The sequence below is a fragment of the Protopterus annectens genome, chromosome 15.part0 (assembly GCF_019279795.1).
Source record: "Protopterus annectens isolate FY-2018-M chromosome 15.part0, PAN1.0, whole genome shotgun sequence".
NCBI classification, from domain to species: domain Eukaryota; kingdom Metazoa; phylum Chordata; order Ceratodontiformes; family Protopteridae; genus Protopterus; species Protopterus annectens.
The window spans coordinates 55,340,667-55,358,390 of record NC_056749.1 but is presented as its reverse complement, the minus strand read 5'-3'; the positions used below and the strand labels follow the sequence as shown (position 1 = coordinate 55,358,390).

The following is a 17,724-nucleotide window of genomic DNA, read 5'->3' as shown; positions in this document are numbered from 1 at the left end:
AGACAGATAACGTGAGTAAAACATCATCGGTAAATAACATAATTTTTTAATTGAGTTGACCATATACATCAATGCCTGATATATTAGAGTTGTGGCGTACTAATGAGGCAAATAATTCAATTCCTAAGGCAAACAGAATGGGAGACATCGGACATCCCTGCTTTGTACCTTTGGTTATTTCAATAGCCTTCAAGATAAATGACCCACGTTTTACATAACCAATTTTTTTTATAAATATTCTTTATTAGTGTAATATAATTAGTAGGAAATTCAAACAATTCTAAAGCCTTAAAAAGAAAATCCCAGCTCAACGAATCAAAGGTTTTTTCTATATCCAAAGCTACTATTAGAGCTTCTTGGTTGTTTCTGTTTAGAAAATCTATGAGTATTAGAATTGTCATGTGTGTGTGTCTTTTATAAATGAATCCTGTTAGAGCCTCATTTATTATGTGTGTCATTGTTTTTTTTAATTCTACTAACTAATACTGACAAGAATATTTTATAATCATTGTTAAGTAAAGACATTGGCCTATAAGATTTAAACTGTAAAGGGTCTTTGTTTTCTTTTATAATGGGTGTAATTAAGGAGTATCTCCATGAAATTGGAGTTGTGTTTTGTGCTAGAATTTCATTCAAAGCTTTGTGAAACAATATTACTGAAGATGGAAATATCTTATACAATTCATTAATTATTCCATCAAATCCTGGTGTTTTATTACTTTAATTTACTTGATTTTTGAGTAATTTCTTTTAGAGATATTTGTTTTTGAATGTCTAACTTTAACTTTTCTGGTATCGCCTTTACCTTTACTAATTTCAGGTCTTAGTTTGATGCATTAGTTATATATGAAGTATCATTATAATGGCCAGAGAATGTTTACATTCCTATTTTGCTGAAAGTAGAAAATAATGTTATTTAGTAAGCTAGACTGACAATAATAGAGATGCAGTTCAATAAATGCTGAGCAGTTGTTACTAACCCTATTTCCTTCATGTGGAATGCATATTTTGGCCCAGGTTGTGCAGCACACTTTACTACCTGCTTTTATTTTTGTTTTGACAGCTGTTATCGGACCACCACATTTGTCTTTTAATTGCTCTAACCAAGTAGCTGTAGTGGCGCTCTCTATGCCTCTGACTCCAATCAAGACAAATGAAGGCAGGAACATGCGTCTGAGTGAAATCTTCCTTGGCCTGAAATACATCATTAAGCTGTATAATGAGGATATGGAATTAGAACAGGTAACGTACCCTGAATTGGATGCTAGCAGGTTTATATTTTTGTCTGGTACATGTTTAGAGATTAAGTAAAACAATTATTTGTTTATTTATTTATTTAATTATTGCATTTGTTTACCAGGATAGTCCACTGGGCCTGAGTGAGCCCATTTTTAGTGGAGGCCCGGGGAGAAAAGCTCCACATAGCTTAGACAGTACATTCATAAAAGAACACACAGTAGAGAGTATGTACAGTCACTATAACAATCGTAGAATAATTATGGGCACAACAGTGCATATTTACAGGACATGTTTGCATTGGAAATAGGTTATCTAGATTAAATGGAACATACATGAAATAACACATCAAATAATATATAAACAATCTCAGTGAGACAAAAAGTATGATAAAGAGATTATTTACAAATACAAGTATCTGTTTGTAATTAAACATTCCAGTAATACAGGTGCAATTCTTCTTCTTTGTCTCCAGTAATATATGTACATAACCAGCTGTTTGGTACAAAGGAGCAGTTTTCACATCTCTATAGCAATATATGTTTGCATATTTGTCTTTTTTCAATGTGCATACTTTGCAGTTTTTTTGAATATTTTCATTATGTATAACATCATCAATGTTAATGAAGCCATGCTTAATGCCTAGCACTCCATATGTGCCCACCTGTCATTTATTCTATATATGTATTTATTTATTAATTGCTTTTGTTTGCCAGAAAAGTCTGATTGGCCACAGGACCAGTTTTCAACAGTGGCCCAGGGTGAAACACTCCAATATACAAAGAACAGTAATAGACAAAGCGACACTAACATTTGAACGGCAATAAAATACAATAGTCTTGACAATATTTTTCAAAAAAAGGAGACCTGTATTTCAGATTTTATAAAGTATACAGGCAGCCATATTGTTGAAATTTTCAAAAGGAAGCAATATGTCTTACAAGAGTATAGAATTGCGAGAGCTAGAGCTGAGAATCGGAGACAATGGTGGTTGAGGGTAAAGGAGTGTAACAAAAGAAGAGAAAGACAGTGAGAAGGATATGGATGGAGTTGAGAAGGGATGAGGCTGAAGGGGAGTGAAGCGTTAATTTGGTGCAGCACAGTTGCAGATGCAGCAGTTGAGTAATTGAGACTAGCTGTCGTCTGAATGCCTTCAGTGAGCAGTTTTGTCCTACTGTTAGTGGGTGAGTATGTGACACTAGCTGTCGTCTGAATGCATTCAGTGAGCATTTTTGTCTTTCTGTTAGGGGGTGAAAAAGTGAGACTAGCTGTCATCTGAATGCCTTCAGTGAACGGTTTTGTCTTACTGTTAGGAGGTGAGTAAGTGAGACTAGCTATCATCTGAATGCATTCAGTGAGCAGTTTTGTCTTACTGTTAGGGGGAGAGTAAGTGAGACAAGCTGTCGTCTGAATGCCTTTGATGAACGGTTTTGTCTTACTGTTAGGGGTGAGTAAGTGAGACTAGTTGTCACCTGAATGCCTTCAGTGAGCAGTTTTGTCTTACTGTTAGAGGGAGAGTAAGTGAGACTAGGTGTCATCTGATTGCCTTCAGGGACCAGTTTTGTCTTACTGTTAGGGGGTGAGTAAGTGAGATTACCTGTCATATGAATGCCTTCAGTGAGCGGTTTTGTCTTATTGTTAGGAGGTGAGTAAGTGAGACTTGCTGTCATCTGAATGACCTTCAGGGAGCGGTTTTGTCTTACTGTTAGGGGGTGTGTAAGGGAGACTAGCTGTCATCTGAATGCCTTCTGGGTATGTTTTTTTTCAAACTGTTACAGGGGGAGTAAGTGAGACTAGGTGTCATCTGATTGCCTTCTGGGACCAGTTTTGTCTTACTGTTAGGGGGTGAGTGAGTGAGATTACCTGCCATATGAATGCCTTCAGTGAGCAGTTTTGTTTTACTGTTAGGGGGTGAGTAAGAGAGACTAGCTGTCATCTGAATGCCTTCAGTGAGCGGTATTGTTTTACTATTAGCGGGTGAGTAAGTGAGACTAGCTGTCGTCTGAAAACCTTCAGTGAGCGGTTTTGTCTTACTGTTAGCAGGTGAGTAAGTGAGACTAGCTGTCATCTGAATGACCTTCAGGGAGCGGTTCTGTCTTACTGTTAGGGGGTGTGTAAGGGAGACTAGCTGTCATCTGAATGCCTTCAGGGAATGTTATTATGGAGAAATGTATTCACTATCAGTTAATGGGTCACTTAACTAAACATAACATACTAACCAACTGCCAGCACGGTTTTAGGCCATTTCATAGTACCACCACAGCTCTCCTTTCGTTTATTGATTTCATCAATAAAAACCGCAACAATAATATTCTCTCATCAGCACTCTTTATAGACCTGTCAAAAGCCTTTGATATGGTCAATCACCCCCTGCTCATAAAAACCCTAGAATCTCTTTCCTTACAACCCAAGGCTATTCACTGGTTCACTTCCTACCTCAGCAATAGGAAACAGGCAGTTCTCTGGGATAACAAACTCTCATCTCTTCTGCCAGTCTCACTTGGTGTCCCCCAAGGCTGTGTTCTTGGACCTCTTCTATTCTCCTTATTCATAAACGACCTACAAGTAGCTATACCTCAAGCTACATGCATACAATACGCAGACGATTCTACACTCATATGTTCTGCTAAACCATTTCAGAATTACAAACACTAACACAAAATGTATTTAACGTAGTTGAGGCATGGTTCTTAAAACCCTGCCTACTTTTGAATGCTAAAAAAACCAAACTCTTGCTCTTTAAGCCTGCTATTAGGTCCTCCCCAATAGAATTCTCTATCTTATCCAAAAATGGCACCCATATATCCCCTGACTGTACCACCAAGCTGCTAGGTGTCACTATAGACAATAACCTTACCTTTGATAACCACATTAATAATACTGTCCAAACTGTAAATTGAAAACTGGGCTCCTTCTACAGAATTAAAATGTTCTTAACTCCAACAGCCAAAGCTACACTTGCTCACTCTCATCTTATTCTCACCCTTCTCTATGCTTCACCTATCTACACTAACCTAAAAAAAAACAATCTCTCTAAACTGGCTAATACTTACAATAGTACTGCTAGGTTTGTTACTGGGAACCAGTTTAGAACTCACCACTGTCTGAACCTACAGCAACTCCACTGGCTTGAATTTAACATGTTGATACTCTCCCAACTCACCTTTGTCCATAGGATATTTTACCAACCTAATAACACACCCATACTTTCTAACCTATTTACCCCTTACACTAACCTAAATTCATTATGCTCTTCAAACAAACTTCTAGTAACCTTAACTAAGTCTAATAACATTGCTGGTGACTCCCTATTCTCCAATACCATCGGTAAATATTGGAATCTTCTACCTACTGCTCTAACTTCCATTCCCTCCCCTGTTCTCTTTAAATAAATGCTTAAAAAACACCTTAAAATACACTGGTTATGTCCATGCTTCAATCCTGACTAAAAACTGTGACTTCCACAATTGTTTTCTCTCTCTCTCTAACACTTTCTTTCTATTCGCTCTCTACTACCTACACTTTGAGAAGTTTCCCTAACAATCTACTTCTTTTACAAGTAGCATCTATTACAATCCATTAAAGAATTTTGAATGTAAAAGAAATTTCCTGAATGTACTTTACTCTTGCCACAAATGTTTTACTGTTACAGAACCTTTCTATTTTGTATTTCTATAACTACAACTTAATTGTGTTTCTCTACAGGGTATGTAAGTAGAATTCTGTAATGTAGTCTAGAATCATGTTTAACCTGCTACTTATTTTTATATGTATAACATAACTGTGTTTTGTCTCTATGTGGAGCTTTGCTCCCCGGGCCTCTGCTGAAAATGGAAATATATCCATTCAGACCAGCCCGGTAAACAAATGTAAAATAAAAAATAAATAAATAACTGTTTTTTTCAAACTGTTACAGGGAGAGTAAGTGAGACTAGATGTCATCTGATTGCCTCCAGGGAGCGGTTTTGTCTTACTGTTAGGGGGTGAGTGAGTGAGATTACCTGCCATATGAATGCCTTCAGTGAGCGGTTTTGTTTTACTGTTAGGGGGTGAGTAAGAGAGACTAGCTGTTGTCTGAAAACCTTCAGTGAACGGTATTGTTTTACTATTAGCGGGTGAGTAAGTGAGACTAGCTGTCATCTGAAAGACCTTCAGGGAGCATTTTTTTCTTACTGTTAGGGGGTGTGTAAGTGAGACTAGCATCTGAATTCCTTCAGTGAGCGTTTTTGTCTTACTGTTAGGGGGTGAGTAAGTGAGACTAGGTGTCATCTGATTGCCTTCAGGGACCAGTTTTGTCTTACTGTTAGGGGGTGAGTAAGTGAGATTACCTGTCATATGAATGCCTTCAGTTAGCAGTTTTGTCTTACTGTTAAGGGGTGAGTAAGAGAGAGACTAGCTGTCATCTGAATGCCTTCAGTGAGTGGTATTGTTTTACTATTAGGGGGTGAGTAAGTGAGACTAGCTGTCGTCTGAATACCTTCAGTGAGCAGTTTTGTCTTACTGTTAGGGGGTGAGTAAGTGAGACTTGCTGTCATCTGAATGACCTTCAGGGAGCGGTTTTGTCTTACTGTTAGGGGGTGAGTGAGTGAGATTACCTGCCATATGAATGCCTTCAGTGAGCGGTTTTGTTTTACTGTTAGGGGGTGAGTAAGAGAGACTAGCTGTCATCTGAATGCCTTCAGTGAGCGGTATTGTTTTACTATTAGTGGGTGAGTAAGTGAGACTAGCTGTCATCTGAAAACCTTCAGTGAGCAGTTTTGTCTTACTGTTAGCAGGTGAGTAAGTGAGACTAGCTGTCATCTGAATGACCTTCAGGGAGCGGTTTTGTCTTACTGTTAGGGGGAGTGTAAGGGAGACTAGCTGTCATCTGAATGCCTTCAGGGAATGTTTTTTTCAAACTGTTACAGGGAGAGTAAGTGAGACTACATGTCATCTGATTGCCTCCAGGGACTGGTTTTGTCTTACTGTTAGGGGGTGAGTGAGTGAGATTACCTGCCATATGAATGCCTTCAGTGAGCGGTTTTGTTTTACTGTTAGGGGGTGAGTAAGAGAGACTAGCTGTCATCTGAATGCCTTCAGTGAGCGGTATTGTTTTACTATTAGTGGGTGAGTAAGTGAGACTAGCTGTCGTCTGAAAACCTTCAGTGAGCGGTTTTGTCTTACTGTTAGCAGGCAAGTAAGTGAGACTAGCTGTCATCTGAATGACCTTCAGGGAGCGTTTTTTTCTTACTGTTAGGGGGTGTGTAAGTGAGACTAGCATCTGAATGCCTTCAGTGAGCGTTTTTGTCTTACTGTTAGGGGGTGAGTAAGTGAGACTAACTGTCCTCTGAATGCCTTCAATGAGCAGATTTGTCTTACTGTTAGGAGGTGAGTTAGTGAGACTAGCGGTTGTTAGAATTCCTTCAGTGAGCAGTTTTGTCTTACTCTTAGGGGGTGAGTAAGTGAGACTAGCTGCTGTCTGAATGCCTTCAGTGAGAAGATTTGCCTTACTGTTGGGGGCTGAGTAAGTGAGACAAGCTGTTGTCGGAATGCCTTCAGTGAGCGGTTTTATCTTACTATTAGGGGGTGAGTAAGTGAGACTGCCTGTTTTCTGAATGCCTTCAATGAGCGGATTTGTCTTACTGTTACGGGTGAGTAATTGAGACTTGCTGTCATCTGAATGCATTCAGAGATCAGTTTTGTCTTACTGTTTGGGGGTGAGTAAGTGAGACTAGCTGTCGTCTGAATGCCTTCAGTGGGCAGTTTTGTTTTACTGTTAGGGGGTGAAAAAGTGAGACTAGCTGTCATCTGAATGCCTTCAGTTAGCAGTTTTGACTTACTGTTAGGGGGTGAGCAAGTGAGACTAGCTGTCGTCTGAATGTCTTCAATGAGCAGTTTTTTCTTATAGTTAGGGGTGAGTAAGGTAGACTAGCTGTCGTTGAATCCCTTCAGTGAGCAGTTTTGTTCTACTGTTAGGGGCTGAGAAAGTGAGACTAGCTGTCATCTGAATGCCTTCAGTGAACAGTTTTGTCAATGTTAGGTTGTGAGTAAGTGAGACTTGTTGTCGTCTGAATGCCTTCAGTGAGCAGTTTTCTCTTACTGTTAGGGGGTGAGTAAGAGAGACTAGCTCTCATATGAGTGCATTCAGTGAACAGTTTTGTCTTCCTTTTAGGGGATGAGTAAGTGAGACTAGCTGTCATCGAATGCCTTCAGGGAGCAGTTTGTTTACCTGTTAGTGGGTGAGTAAGTGAGACTAGCTGTCGTCTGAATGCCTTCAGTGGGCAGTTTTGTCTTAGTGTTAGGGAGCAGTTTTATCTTACTGTTAGGGGGTGAAAAAGTGAGACTAGCTGTCATATATATGCCTTCAGTTAGCAGTTTTGTCTTATTGTTAGGGGGCGAGTAAGTGAGACTAGCTGTCATCTGAAAGCCTTCAGTGAGCAGTTTGTCAATGTTAGGTTGTGAGTAAGTGAGACTAGTTGTCATCTGACTGCCTTCAGTGAGCAGTTTTATTTTACTGTTAGGAGGTGAGTAAGTGAGACTAGCTGTCGTCTGAATGCCTTCAGTAAGCAGTTTTCTCTTACTGTTAGGGGGTGAGTAAGTGAGACTAGCTGTCATCTGAATGCCTTCAGTGAGCAGTTTTGTCTTACTCTTAGGGGGTGAGTAAGTGAGACTAGCGGCCATCTGAATGCCTTCAGTGAGAAGTTTTGTCTTACTGTCAGGGGGTGAGTAAGTGAGACTGCCTGTTTTCTGAATGCCTTCAATGAGCGGATTTGTCTTACTGTTACGGGTGAGTAAGTGAGACTTGCTGTCATCTGAATGCCTTCAGGGAGCAGTTTGTCTTCCTGTTAGGGGGTGAGTAAATGAGACTGGCTGTCATATGAATGCCTTCAGTGAGCACTTTTGTCTAACTGTAAGGGATCTGCAAGTTGTCTGAATGCCTTCAGAGAGCATTTTTGTCTTAATGTTAGGTGGTGAGTAAGATAGACAAGCAGTCATCTGAATGCTTTCAGTGAGCAGTTTTGTCTTACTGTTAGGGGGTGAGTAAGTGAGAGTAGCTGTCGTCTAAATACCTTTGGTGAACGGTTTTGTCTTAATATTAGAGGTGAGTAAGTGAAACTAGTTGTCGTCTGAATGCCTTCAGTGAGCAGTTTTGTCTTCCTGTTGGGGGTGAGTAAGTAAGACTAGCTGTCGTCTGAATGCCTTCAGTGAGCAGTTTTAACTTAGTGTTAGGGGGTGAGTAAGTGAGACTAGCTATCATCTAAATGCCTTCAGTGAGGGGTTTTATCTTACTGTTAGGGGGTGCGTAAGTGAGACTAGCTGTCATCTGAATGCCTCCAGGGACCGGTTTTGCCTTACTTTTAGGGGGTGAGAAAGTGAGACTAGCTGTTGTCTGAATTCCTTCGGTGAATGGTTTTGTCTTACTGTTAGGGGTTGAGTAAGTGAGATTAGCTGTCATTTGATTGCTTTCATGAAGCGGTCTTATTTTGCTGTTAGGGGTTGAGTCAGTGAGACTAGCTGTCAAGGCCTTCATGAGCAGTTTTGTCTTACTATTAGGGGATGGGTAAGTGAGACTAGCTGTCATCTGAATGCCTTCATTGAGCAGTTTTGTCTTATGAGTGAGACTAGCTGTCATCTGAATGATTCAGGGACCTGATTTGTCTTACTGTTAGGGGATGAGTAAGTGAGACTAGCTGTTGTCAGAATGCCTTAAGTGAACAGTTTTGTTTTCCTGTTAGGGGGTGAGTCAGTGAGGCTAGCTGTCATCTGAAGGCCTTTGGTGAACGGTTTTGTCTTACTGTTAGACTGTGAGTAAGTGAGACTAGCTGTCGTCGGAATGCCTTCAGTGAGCAGTTTTGTCTTCCTGTTAGGGGGTGAGTCAGTGAGACTGGCTGTCATCTGAAGGCCTTTGGTGAATGGTTTTGTCTTACTGTTAGGGTGTGAGTAAGTGAGACTAGCTGTCGTCGGAATGCCTTCAGTGAGCAGTTTTGTCTTACTGTTAGGGGGTGAGTAATTGAGACTAGCTGTCATCTGAATGCCTTCAGTGAGCAGTTTTACTTATTGACAGGGGGTGAGTAAGTGAGACTAGCTGTCGTCTAAATGTCTTCAAGGAGTGGTTTTGTCTTACTGTTAGGGGCTGAGCAAGTGAGACTAACTGCCGTCTGAATGCCTTCATTGAGTAGTTTTTTCTTACTATTAGTGGTGAGTAAGTGACACTAGCTGTCGTCTGAATGCCTTTGGTGAATGGTTTTGTCTTACTGTTAGGATGTGAGTAAGTGAGACTAGCTGTAGCCAGAATGGCTTCAGTGAGCAGTTTTGTCTTACTGTCAGAGGGTGAGTAATTAAGACTAGCTGCTGTCTGAATGCCTTCAGTGAGTGGTTTTGTCTTACTGTTAGGGGTGAGTAAGTGAGACTAGCTGTCATATGAATGCCTTCAGGCAGCGGTTTTCTCTTTCTGTTAGAGGGTGAGTCAGTGAGACTAGCTGTCGTTGGAATGCTTTCTGGGAGAGGTTTTGTCTTACATTTAGGGGATTAGTAAGTGAGACTAGCTGTTGTCTGAATGCCTTCAGTGAGCAGTTTTGTCACTGTTAGATTGTAAGTGAGACTAGTTGTCATCTGAATGCCTTCAGTGAGCAGTTTTGTCTTATTGTTAGGAGGTGAGTAAGTGAGACTAGCTGTCATCTGAATGCCTTCAGTGAGCAGTTTTCTCTTACTGTTAGGGGTGAAAAAGTGAGACTAGCTGTCGTCTGAATGCCTTCAGTGAGCAGTTTTGTCTTACTGTTAGGGGGGGGCGGGTAAGTGAGACTAGCTGCCGTCCAAATGCCTTTAGTGAGCAGTTTTTTCTTACTGTTTTGTGTGAGTAAGAGAGACTAGCTGTCGTATGAGTGCATTCAGTGAACAGTTTTGTCTTACTGTTAGGGGGTGAGTAAGTGAGACTAGCTGTTGTCCGAATGCCTTCAGTGAGAAGTTTTGTCTTACTGTTGGGGGCTGATTAAGTGAGACTAGCTGTCATCTGAAGGCCTTCAGTGAGCGGTTTTGTCTTACTTTTTGGGGGTGAGTATGTGAGACTAGCTGTTGTCTGAATACTTTTAGTGAGCTGTTTTGTCATACTTTTTGTGGTAAGTGAGACAAGCTGTTGTCTGAATGCCTTCAGTGAGCGGTTTTATCTTACAGTTAGGGGGTGAGTACAGGAGACTGGCTGTTATCTGAATACAATTAAATGAGCAGATTTGTCTTACTGTTACAGGTGAGTAAGTGAGACTAGCTGTCATCTGAATGCCTTCAGGGAGCAGTTTGTCTTCCTGTTAGGGGATGAGTAAGTGAGACTGGCTGTCGTCTGAATGCCTTCAGTGAGTAGTTTTGCCTCACTGTTAGGGGGTTAGGGGTGAGTAAGTGATACTAGCTCTCATCTGAATGCCTTCAGTGTGCAGTTTTCTCTTACTGTTAGGGAGTATATGAGACTAACTGTCATCTGAATGCCTTCACTGAGAAGTTTTGTCTTACTGTTAGGGGTGAGAAAGTGAGACTACCTGTCATTGGAATGCCTTCAGTGAGCTGTTTTGACTTCCTGTAGGGGGTGATTATGTCAGACTAGCTGTTGTCTGAATGACTTCAGTGAGCAGTTTTGTCTTACTGTTATGGGGTTAGTAAGTGAGACTAGCTGTCACCTGAATGCCTTCAGTGAGTGTTTTTTCCTACTGTTAGGGGCTGAGCAAGTGAGACTAGCCGCCGTCTGAATGCCTTAAGTGAGCGGTTTTGTCTTACTGTTAGGGATGAGTAAGTGAGACTAGCTGTCACATGAATGCCTTCAGACAGCGGTTTTCTCTTTCTGTTAGGGGGTGAATCAGTGAGACTAGCTGTTGTCTGATTGGCTTCTGGGAGCGGTTTTGTTTTAAATTTAGGGGGTTGGTAAGTGAGATTAGCTGTCATCTGAATGACTTCAGGGAGCAGTTTTGTCTTTCTGTTAGGGGGTGTGAAAGTGAGACTAGCCATTGCCTGAATACCTTTAGTGAGCATTTTTGTCTTACTGTTAGGGGTGAGTAAGTGAGACTAGCTGTCCTGTGAGTGCCTTCAATGAACAGAATTGTCTTACTGTTAGGGGGGAATTAGTGAGACTAGCATTTGTCTGAATTCCTTCAGTAAGCAGTTTAGTCTAACTGTTAGGAGGTGAGTAAGTGAAACTAGCTGTCATCTGAATGCCTTCAGAGAGCAGTTTTGTCTTACTGTTAGGTGTGAGTAAGTGAGACTAGCTGTCATCTGAATGCCATCAGTGAGCTGTTTTCTCTTACTGTTAGGGGTGAAAAAGTGAGACTAGCTGTCGTCTGAATGCCTTCAGTGAGCAGTTTTGTCTTACTGTTAGGGGGGCGGGTAAGTGAGACTAGCTGCCATCCAAATGCCTTTAGTGAGCAGTTTTTTCTTACTGTTTTGTGTGAGTAAGAGAGACCAGCTGTCGTATGAGTGCATTCAGTGAACAGTTTTGTCGTACTGTTAGGGGGTGAGTAAGTGAGACTAGCTGTCATCTGAATGCCTTCAGTGAGCAGTTTTGTCTTACTGTTAGGGGGGCGGGTAAGTGAGACTAGCTGCCATCCAAATGCCTTTAGTGAGCAGTTTTTTCTTGCTGTTTTGTGTGAGTAAGAGAGACTAGCTGTCGTATGAGTGCATTCAGTGGACAGTTTTGTTGTACTGTTAGGGGGTGAGTAAGTGAGACTAGCTGTTGTCCGAATGCCTTCAGTGAAAAGTTTGGTCTTACTGTTGGGGGCTGAGTAAGTGAGACTTGCTGTCATCTGAAGGCCTTCAGTGAGCGGTTTTGTCTTACTTTTCGGGGGTGAGTATGTGAGACGAGCTGTTGTCTGAATACTTTTAGTGAGCTGTTTTGTCATACTTTTTGTGGTAAGTGAGACAAGCTGTTGTCTGAATGCCTTCAGTGAGCGGTTTTATCTTACAGTTAGGGGGTGAGTACAGGAGACTGGCTGTTATCTGAATACGTTCAATGAGCAGTTTTGTTTTACTGTTACGGGTGAGTAAGTGAGACTAGCTGTCATCTGAATGCCTTCAGGGAGTAGTTTTGCCTTACTGTTAGGGGGTTAGGGGTGAGTAAGTGATACTAGCTCTCATCTGAATGCCTTCAGTGTGCAGTTTTCTCTTACTGTTAGGGAGTATGTGAGACTAACTGTCATCTGAATGCCTTCAGTGAGAAGTTTTGTCTTACTGTTAGGGGTGAGAAAGTGAGACTACCTGTCATTGGAATGCCTTCAGTGAGCTGTTTTGACTTCCTGTAGGGGGTGAGTATGTCAGACTAGCTGTTGTCTGAATGACTTCAGTGAGCAGTTTTGTCTTACTGTTATGGGGTTAGTAAGTGAGACTAGCTGTCATCTGAATGCCTTCAGTGAGTGTTTTTTTCCTACTGTTAGGGGCTGAGCAAGTGAGACTAGCTGCTGTCTGAATGCCTTAAGTGAGCGGTTTTGTCTTACTGTTAGGGATGAGTAAGTGAGACTAGCTGTCACATGAATGCCTTCAGGCAGCAGTTTTCTTTTTCTGTTAGGGGGTGAATCAGTGAGACTAGCTGTTGTCTGATTGCCTTCTGGGAGCGGTTTTGTTTTAAATTTTGGGGGTTGGTAAGTGAGATTAGCTGTCATCTGAATGACTTCAGGGAGCAGTTTTGTCTTTCTGTTAGGGGGTGTGAAAGTGAGACTAGCCATTGCCTGAATACCTTTAGTGAGCATTTTTGTCTTACTGTTAGGGGGTGAGTTAGTGAGACTTGCGGTTGTCTGAATTCCTTCAGTGTGCAGTTTTTTTCTTACTGTTAGGAGGTTAGTAAGTGAAACTAGTTGTCGTCTGAATGCCTTCAGAGAGCAGTTTTGTCTTACTGTTTGGGGGTGAGTAAGTGAGACTAGCTGTCGTCTGAATGCCTTCAGTGAGCAGTTTTGTCTTACTGTTAGTGGATGAAAAGTGAGACTAGCTGTCATGTGAATGTCTTCAGTGAACAGTTTTGTCTTATTTAAGGGGTGAGTAAGATAGACTAGCTGTCATCGAATCCCTTCAGTGAGATGTTTTGTCTTACTGTTAGGGGCTGAGGAAGTGAGACTAGCTGTCATCTGATTGCCTTCAGGGAGCGGTTTTGTCTGACTGTTAGTAGGTGAGTATGTGAGACTAGCTGTTGTCTGAATGCCTTCAGTGAGCAATTTTATCTTACTGTTAGGGGGAGAGTAAGTGAGACTGTTTGTTTTCTGAATGCCTTCAATGAGTAGATATGTCTTACTGTTACCGGTGAGTGAGACTAGCTATCATCTAAATGCCTTCAGGGAGCAGTTTTGTCTTACTGCTAGGGTGTGAGTAAGTGAGACTAGCCTTCATCTGAATGCCTTCAAGGAGCAGTTATTCTTCTTGTTTGGGGGTGAGTAAGTGAGACTAGCTGTCGTCTGAATGCCTTCAGTGAGCAGTTTTGTTTTACTGTTATGGGGTCTGTAAGTGAGACTATCTGTTGTCTGAATGCCTCCAGAGAGCGTTTTTGTATTACAGTTAGGTTGTGAGTAAGATAGGCAAGCAGTCGTCTGAACAGTTTCAGTGAGCAGTTTTCTCTTACTGTTAGGGAGTAAGTGAAATTAGCTTTCAACTGAATGCCTTCAGTTGCAGTTTTGTCTTCCTTTTAGGGGATGAGTAAGTGAGTCTAGCTGTCACCTGAATGCCTTCAGGGACCTGGTTTGTCTTACTATTTGGGGGTGAGTAATTGAGACTAGCTGTCATCTTAATGCCTTCAGTGAATAGTTTTGTCTTACTGTTAGGAGGTGAGTAAGTGAAACTAGCTGTCATCTGAATGTCTTAGTTGAGCAGTTTTGTCTAACTGTTAGGGGATGAGTAAGTGAGACAAGCTGTCATCTGAATGCCTTCAGGGACCGGTTTTGTCTTACTGTTACAGGTGAGTTAGTCAGACTAGCTGTCATCTAAATGCCTTTAGTGAACTGTTTTGTCTTACTGTTACGGGGTGAATAAGTGAGACTAGCTGTTGTTTGACTGCTTTCAGGGAGCGTTTTTTTTTTACAGTTACGGGGTGAGTCTGAGAGACTAGCTGTCATCTGAAGGCCTTCGTGAGCAGTTTTGTCTTACTGGTAGGGGAAGAGTAAGTGAGTAGCTGTTGTCTGAATGCATTCAGTGAGTAGTTTTGTCTTACTGTTAGTGTTTGAGTAAGTGAGACTAGCTGTCATCTGAATGAATTCATTGAAGAGTTTTGCTTACTGTCAGGGGCTGAGTAAGTGAGACTAGCTGTCATCTGAATGTCTTCAGTGAGAAGTTTTGTCTTACTGTTAGGGGCTGAGTAAGTGAGACTAGCTGTCATCTGAATACCTTCATTGAGCAGTTTTGTCATACTGTTAGGGGGTGAGTAAGTGAGACTAGCTGTCATCTGAATGCCTTCAGTGAGCAGTTTTGTCTTCCTGTAGGGGGTGAGTAAATGAGACTAGCTGTCATCTGAAGGCCTTCATTGAGAAGTTTTGTCATACTGTTAGGGGCTGAGTAAGTAAGACTAGCTGTCGTCTGAATGTCTTCAGTGAGAAGTTTTGTCTTACTGTTAGGGGCTGAGTAAGTGAGACTAGCTGTCGTCTGAAGGCCTTCAGTGAGCAGTTTTGTCTGACTGTTAGGTGGTGAGTAAGTGAGACTAGTTGTTTTCTGAATACCTTCAATGAGCAGATATGTCTTACTGTTACGGGTGAGTGAGACTAGCTATCATCTAAATATCTTCAGGGAGCAGTTTTCTCTTACTGCTAGGGTGTGACTAAATTAGACTAGCCTTCATCTGAATGCCTTCAAGGAGCAGTTATTCTTCCTGCTAGGGGCTGAGTAAGTGAGACTAACTGTGGTCTGAATGCCTTCAGTAAGCAGTTTTGTTCTACTGTTATGGGGTCTGTAAGTGAGACTATCTGTTGTCTGAATGCCTTCAGAGAGCGTTTTTGTATTACAGTTAGGTTGTGAGTAAGATAGACAAGCAGTCGTCTGAACACTTTCAGTGATCAGTTTTCTCTTACTGTTAGGGGTGAGTAAGTGAGTCTAGCTGGCGTCTGAATTCCTTCAGTGAGCAGTTTTGTCTTATTGTTAGTGAGTGAGACTAGCTGTCATCTGAATGCCTTCAGTGAGCAGTTTTCTCTTACTGTTAGGGAGTAAGTGAAACTAGCTTTCAACTTAATGCCTTCAGTTGCAGTTTTGTCTTCCTTTTAGGGGCTGAGTAAGTGAGTCTAGCTGACGTCTGAATGCCTTTAGTGACCTGGTTTGTCTTATTATTAGGGGGTGAGTAAGCAAGACTAGCTGTCATCTGAATGCCTTCAGTGAACGTTTTTGTCTTACTGTTAGGGGGTGAGTAAGTGAGACAAGCTGTCATCTTAATGCCTTCAGGGACCGGTTTTGTCTTACTGTTAGGGGGTGAGTAAGTCGGACTAGCTTCGTCTAAATGCCTTCAGTGAACGGTTTTGTTTTATTGTTAGGGTGTGAATAAGTGAGACTAGCTGCCGTTTGACTGCTTTCAAGGAGAGTTTTTTTTTTACTGTTAGGGGGTGAGTCAGTGAGACTAGCTGTCATCTGAAGGCCTTCATGTGCAGTTTTGTCTTCCTGTAGGGGGTGAGTAAGTAAGACTATTGTCTGAATGCCTTCAGTCAGCAGTTTTGTCTTACTGTTAGGGGTTAGTAAGTGAGACTAGCTGTCATCTGAATGCCTTCCTTGAGGGGTTTTGCTTACTGTCAGGGGCTTAGTAAGTGAGACTAGCTGTCGTCTGAATGTCTTATGCCTTCGGTGAGTGGTTTTGTCTTACTGTTAGGGGTGAGTAAGTGAGACTAGCTGTCATATGAATGCCTTCAGGCAGCGGTTTTCTCTTTCTGTTAGGGGGTGAATCAGTAAGACTAGCTGTCATCTGATTGCCTTCTGAGAGCAGTTTTGTCTTACATTTAGGGGGATAGTAAGTGAGACTAGCTGTCTGAAGGCCTTCAGTGAGTGGTTTTGTCTTACTCTTAGGGGGGTGAGTAAGTGAGACTAGTTGTCTGAATGCCTTCAGGGAGCAATTTTGTCTTGCTGTTAGGGGTTGAGTAATTGAGACTAGTTGTCATCTGAAGGCCTTAGTGAGCAGTTTTGTCTTACAGTTAGGGGATGAGTAAGTAAGACTAGCTGTCTTCTGAATGCCTTCAGTGAGTGTTTTTTTCCTACTATTAAGGGCTGAGCAAGTGAGATTAGCTGCCGTCTGAATGTGTTAAGTGAGTGGTTTTGTCTTACTGTTAGGGGGTTAGTAAGTGAAACTAGCTGTCGTCTGAATGTCTCATGCCTTCAGTGAGTGGTTTTATCTTACGGTTAGGGGTGAGTAAGTGAGACTAGCTGTTATCTGAATGCCTTCATTGAGGAGTTTTGTCTTACTATTAGGGGCTGAGTAAGTGAGACTAGCTGTCGTCTGAAGGCCTTCAGTGAGCAATTTTATCTTACTGTTAGGGGGAGAGTAAGTGAGACTGGTTGTTTTCTGAATTCCTTCAGTGAGCAGATATGTCTTACTGTTATGGGTGAGTGAGACTAGCTATCATCTAAATGCCTTCAGGGAGCAGTTTTGTCTTACTGTTATGGGGTCTGTAAGTGAGACTAGCTGTCGATTGACTGCTTATAGGGAGCGTTTTTTTTTTTTTACTGTTAGGGGGTGAGTCAGTGAGACTAACTGCCATCTGAAGGCCTTCGTGAGCAGTTTTGTCTTACTGGTAGGGGAAGAGTAAGTGAGTAGCTGTTGTCTGAATGCATTCGGTGAACGCCTTCATCTTACTGTTAGTATGTGAGTGAGACTAGCTGTCATCTGAATACCTTCAGTGAGCAGTTTTGTCATACTGTTAGGGGGTGAGTAAGTGAGACTAGCTGTCATCTGAATGCCTTCAGTGAGCAGTTTTGTCTTACTGTTAGTGTGTGAGTGAGACTAGCTGTCATCTGAATACCTTCAGTGAGCAGTTTTGTCTTTCTGCAGGTGGTGAGTAAGTGAGACTAGCTATTCTCTGAATGCCTTCAGTGAACAGTTTTGTCTTACTGTTATGGGGTTAGTAAGTGAGAGTAGCTGTAATCTGAATGCCTTCATTGAGGAGTTTTGCTTATTGTCAGGGGCTGAGTAAGTGAGACTAGCTGTCATCTGAATGCTTTCAGTGAGTGGTTTTGTCTTACTGTTAAAGGCTGAGCAAGTGAGACTAGCTGCCGTCTGAATGCCTTCAGTGAGCGGTTTTGTCTTACTGTTAGGGGTTGAGTAAGTGAGTCTAGCTGTCAAATGAATGCCTTCAGGCTGCGGCTTTCTCTTTCTGTTAGGGGGTGAATCAGTGAGACTAGCTGTCATCTGATTGCCTTCCGAGACCAGTTTTGTCTTATGTTTATGAGTTAGTAAGTGAGACTAGCTGTCGTCTGAAGGCCTTCAGTGAGCAGTTTTGTCTTACTCTTAGGGGTGAGTAAATGAGACTAGTTGTCTGAATGCCTTCAGTGAGTGGTTTTATTTTAATGTTAGGGGGTGAGTAAGTGAGA

General features: G+C 41.8%; 1 protein-coding gene across 1 annotated transcript in view; it reads left to right on the top strand.

Annotated features, from left to right (window-relative positions):
- The window catches only part of LOC122790164 (interferon alpha/beta receptor 1-like), an 809,243-nt gene that overhangs the window by 429,365 nt on the left and 362,154 nt on the right, over positions 1 to 17,724 (top strand). The window contains exon 5 of the mRNA XM_044057756.1: positions 1,064 to 1,242. Coding sequence (XP_043913691.1) covers positions 1,064 to 1,242 — 179 coding nt within the window. The remainder of the gene's footprint in view (positions 1 to 1,063; positions 1,243 to 17,724) is intronic.